This window comes from Pteropus vampyrus, unplaced genomic scaffold, assembly GCF_000151845.1.
Source record: "Pteropus vampyrus isolate Shadow unplaced genomic scaffold, Pvam_2.0 Scaffold247, whole genome shotgun sequence".
NCBI lineage: Eukaryota > Metazoa > Chordata > Mammalia > Chiroptera > Pteropodidae > Pteropus > Pteropus vampyrus.
The window spans coordinates 116,853-121,924 of record NW_011889028.1 but is presented as its reverse complement, the minus strand read 5'-3'; the positions used below and the strand labels follow the sequence as shown (position 1 = coordinate 121,924).

At 56.8% G+C, this 5,072-nt stretch overlaps 1 protein-coding gene across 1 annotated transcript in view; it reads right to left on the bottom strand.

Moving 5' to 3' along the window:
• Nucleotides 1-669: 669 nt before the first annotated feature.
• The window catches only part of POLR3E (RNA polymerase III subunit E), a 26,577-nt gene continuing 22,174 nt past the window's right edge, over nucleotides 670-5,072 (bottom strand). The window contains exons 15-17 of the mRNA XM_011374442.2: nucleotides 4,125-4,202; nucleotides 2,187-2,312; nucleotides 670-1,443 (exon numbers count right to left, since the gene is read on the bottom strand). Coding sequence (XP_011372744.1) covers nucleotides 1,387-1,443; nucleotides 2,187-2,312; nucleotides 4,125-4,202 — 261 coding nt within the window. The 3' untranslated portion in view covers nucleotides 670-1,386. The remainder of the gene's footprint in view (nucleotides 1,444-2,186; nucleotides 2,313-4,124; nucleotides 4,203-5,072) is intronic.

The window sequence follows — 5,072 nt, the reverse complement described above, 5'->3', positions numbered from 1 at the left end:
CCTCAGTTTTTGTTAACGTTAATTTTTTCCTCTAGTCCTTATGTTTATTTTCTAGCTGTTTGAATTCAGTGTTTAACTCGTCCCTTTGTTCATGAAAGTACACAAGCATTTAAGGCGAGGCCACTGAGCCTGGGTTCTGCTCATGGGGACGCTGCACGGTCATCTGGCTCATGGATGTTGACAATTAGAACCAAGAACATAACAGACAATCGGTCTGTTAAACGGTGTTACCAAATACTAGTTTTTTTCCTTGTGGGGGCGGGGTACAGTGCACCTGAGCAGTGGCGGTCGCCCTAAGTGCGGGATGGCAGGAGCCTGAGGTGGCAGAGTGTCAGCTTCCTCTTACCTTTGCACAGGCTCTTCGGGCTGTACTGTCCAACACGGTCACCACAGGTGGCCATCGGGCACTTAAACTCTGGCTAGTCCAAATCAAAAATGTTCTGCGATACCAGATTTTGAAAACTTAGTACCAGGAATGTGAAATGTTTTTATTACATGCTGATGTTTTCGCTCCGTTAGGCTGGACTGTAACTGGTTTCTCCTACTTGAGTGTGTCTACGAGAAGATTTCTGCTTACTGTGACGCACGGCCCTCGGGTCCCCGTCCCCGCTGACCTGCACGGATGGTCTCACCTCCCTCTGGCCAGGTGAAGATGACAGCACCACGATGCCAGGTGAGTGTTAGCATTTATTTTAAAAATACACAAAATATAAATTTTTTACATCAAAGTGATAACTTCACTTATACATTGTTCCATACTTACCTGGTTTTCTTTGCATCCTTATGCAAACGTTAATAGATGGATTTGACTGATTTTTTTTTGCTATGGTTCATGTAAACAGTTGAGACTGCTACATTAAGTAGGTTGTTTTAAAAGTAAAGTGGCCACAGAAACCCAACGGTAAAACAATTCAATTTGGTTTGTTTAATGAAACCGGCAGAAGTCTTAGCAGCTAGATCATCAAAGACTAAATATTGGCTTCTAGGTATTTTAAATATTAAAAACCTTGAGGTTTTCTTCATCTTGTAAACATAACTTAGACCTTGTTGGCATTAAGTCTGAAAAGTAAAACACTGATCCATGATTTTCATCATCCTGCCCGTGTCGATATGCACTCTGCTGTGCCATAGCAAACAAGGAATGAGCGCAATGCTTCAGGAATTCCGAACCGTGCTGCAGGGGTCCCAGGGTCTCTGCTGGGACCACCTGCCACAGGCCGAGTCCGCCCCCCTCTGTTCCCTGGGGAGGGGCAGCACAGGTCCCAGGCTGGTCGGTCCCTCTTACTCCACGGCTTCCGAAGCAACCGAGACCCTGCTTCCGCCTCGGCTGGCGCCCCCGTCTGTCCTAGGGTGTAGAGGCGTCGGGTGGGTGGTTCGCAGCCACTGTCAAGACTGCACTGTCCCTTTAAGGTACCACATGCCACCGTAACTTACGCAGCAGTCCTACGAATGGAGCGCAGAGCAGGTTAGGGGCAGGTGCTGGCGGGAAAGGCGGCTCCTCTGTTCTGTGCAGAGTGTCACCCCGACTCATGGGGAGTGGGCAGACCCCGAGGGGAAATCCACCGGCCTGGCCTCATCAGTGTCTGGGCCTCAAGCCCCTTCCTCTCCTCAAGGGGCTTTAAGAGGATGTCCTCTATAAACACAAAATCTGAATATGCTGACCAGGGCAAAGGGGCTTCATCAACCGTCTGTCACTGCATGTGGCTGTGGGTGGTTAAGGTACTAGATGAGGACACGGGTAACTCATCGGCTTAGTGTTCCTGTGGTTCTACAGATACGGTATTTGGACCACAGCCAATTCATGAAGCATCACGGGAAGTCACACACTTAAGTGTGTCCACATGCTAGACAAACTAGTTTGGAAAGGCAGACACCGAGTGAGAGTGAAGCGACATAGAGTATGTGGCAAACTTGGAAGAGGTACGAGACTGGGGCGGCAGGGGCGGGGAGTGGAGGGGGAAGTGGAGGCGGGATCAGGACTCTCCGCTGAGCCCTGTCACTGGGAGGGGTGAGGGCAGCGACCTATTAGACTATATCCTTTTTGAAGGCGGAGCCGGCGCTCGCTGGGTGTGAGCCTCTGTACAAACCTCCCGCCACCACCAGGGGGCAGGAAAGGCAGCAGAACGAGCCCTTCCACACCGCCAGCCCCCCACGCCCAGCTCGTGGCAGAGCAGATACCCACGGACCTTGAGCACTTTGTCCACCTCCTGTTTGCTCAGATCTTCGCCGCACTCTTGAGTCAGCCGAGACTGGATCAGATTCCGGCGTACCCGGTAATTTTTGGAGAAAATCTCAAGCAAAACCTGTCGATGCTTTAGTAGCAAAAACATGTTATTGTGGGAAGCAATCACCTAAGAAACACCCCCAAACCAGAAAGCCCTGGTTCCCACAGCACGGCGGGGCCCTGTCACCTCACGAGACCCCAGTGAAAATCGAAGGCCTGTGCTCGCAAGAAAAGAGCTGATGAGGGTGGCAGTGTGGCCGAGCCTCTGCAGGCGCACGGGAGCGAGGGACAGCCACCCTCTAACTGCTTACAGTCCTGACACTCAGATGCAACGCTGCATCCATGAAAAGGGGGCCACGGAGTGTTACGTCCCCCCAAAATAAATAGAACACAGCTGAAATCCCCCCAAAGACAGAAAAAGCGTTCAATGAGAGAAAATCTGACCTAGTATGTCCAACATGTGACATAGGAAAACACAGGTAAATTACCAAATCACAGAGTTTCCTAGGAACGACGTACCTATCTGGTACGTTACTGACACACCCGGGTGCGTCGGAAATCACACCGACGCGCAGCGTTCAGAATAAAGCAAACATCACGTCTGTGATGAACGGAGAATGTGAGGCAGATTTAAAAGACCGACACGCAGATGTCACTGACGACTCTGAAAGCTCGATGCAAAACAGCGCGGACAGAAAGTGCTCTGCGCTCTGCAGCTCCAGCCCCAGACAGCCGAGGCCCAAGAAAGCCACCCAAGAAAGCCACCGCAGGGCGTGGAAACACGCGGGCAACGCCTCTGCCCTGGGGGGCAGAACTGAATCGAGGAGGAAGACGCGGGTCCCTGAGGCCAGGAGCAGCAGAGCCGGCCCGCGGGGGAGGCTGCCGGGAACGAGACCGGCCCAGCCTGGTAGGCCACCTGTCCCTGCTCAGAGCCCGCAGTGAAAGAGGAAGGAGCAGAGAAGAGGGACAGCACCACGGCCAGCCGGGGACGGCAGTGCACCAAGCCCCAGGTTCCCCGCCTTCCCCCGGCCCGGGGAGGCCAGCTGAGCACCCAGCAGCGCGTATGGCACGCCAACGAACTGCAGGCTCTCTCGGGGCTCCCTCTGGCCGCTCAGTGAAGGCATCTGGGGAGTGGGGCTCAGGTCAGGCGGGGAGCGACGGCTCCCCAGGAGCTCGCAGGCGTCGCTGGTTTTTCAAACACGCACTTACTGCCTTTTTTCTTTTGCTTATCAGGGGGCTTCGGAGATGCCACCAGCGCAGAGGCTTGCTCAGGACTGTTCCAGACCGTGCCCCTCTACGGCACCACGCACCACAGCCGCCCCCGCCCACCCCATCCCCTCCTGGTCCTGCCAGGCAGTCGGAGAGGCAGACGGGGACCAGGAACTCAGCAGGGGCAATTAAACTAATCTTTACAGTTCAGGCAAACTGAGGGCCCAGGGGACGCGCCCGGCCCTCAGGGCCTGCCCTGCGCACGCACTGCTCCCACTTCGGTTATGTTCTGTTCTCTGGACCCCATGACCCGTCCAGGTGCGACTAGAGGCAGAAGAACCGACTTCTCTAAAAGTCCAGCACCAGAGGCCTGGTCAGGACGCTCCTGACCCCCACCTGAGGCCGGGTCCAGCGCTGGCTTGCCAGCTGGCTTGGCACCAGCATCTAGAAAGCTCTGTGGGAACAGAACTCCCCTGTGGGGTCGGCCCTGGGCATCGGCCTCTGCGGCCAGCCCGCAGACTGGCACTTGGGAGCCACCAACCTGGGCTCAAACTACTGCCACCTCCAGCCTGCCTGACAGTGAGGAGACCAGGAGCCACAACACCAAGTCAAGAGTGGCTGGAAAACGTGAAACGTGACCGCACTCTGGGTCACCCCCAGGAATACCTCCCGCCAGCAAAGGTCACCTCACCTGATCACTCACGTCTCCAGACTCCCAGAGGGCGAACACCTTCTGCTCGTCCGGGGAAGCAGCCGTCTGTGGGGGAAACTGAGCGAGGCCCAAGGTCAGCTGGTCACTGGTCTTCACCGCGGGGACCTGCCCAGCCCCTCCAGCCACTTCTGGCAAAGCAGGTCTCCGTGCCATCTCCTGCCACTCGCTAGCTGTATAGCCACAAGCTTGCGTGTCTCTCCTCACTGTCATAGGAGGAAGCCAGCCACCCGCCAGCAGAGCTGCCGTGACAGCGACCCGCCAGCCAGGAGCCGTTTCTACAGCGGCCTCTGCTTTGAGTGCCAGCGCCCCCATGCGTCCTGAGGAGCACCACCCCCCAGGACTCCCCAGGACTCCCTGGGGCTCCCTTCAGTGCCTTCCCACAAGGCCCTGCCCGACTCCCGGGCGGCCCAGGCTCCGGCACCTGGACAGGAGAGGGAGGTGGCGCCACACACCGGACACACTAGTGGCCAGGAGCGCACAGAGGCCCGGGGCAGGGGGCGCTCAGATGCAGTCTCATTCGATCGTTGCAAACCAGCAAGGAAGCCAAGTGAGACTGTCCCCACAGCGCAGGGGCCCACTCGCTGTCAGGCGCACAGCGGAAGTCAGGCCCCCCCTCTCAGGTCCTCACGCCCTGCACAGAATGTGAGGCTAGCACACCTGGAGTCCCCCCACCTCGGACATGGCTACGACCTGGTCCCCACGTCAAGAATCGTGGGAGAGCCACGGGGAGGACCACGGTGTCCCAGAGATGCCAACCCCACCCAGAGGAAGCAGCACGGCAAGGGCTGGTCCTAGGGTGACGTGGGGTTCACGTCTCTCGCCTTGTGTGCACTCCAGCCGCCCAGGACAGCCTGGCTGTCAGGGGGGCGCCCCTCTCCTGCCTGGCCCTGCTCAGAGAAAGGCAAGCCTGCAGGTGGCTGGCCGCGT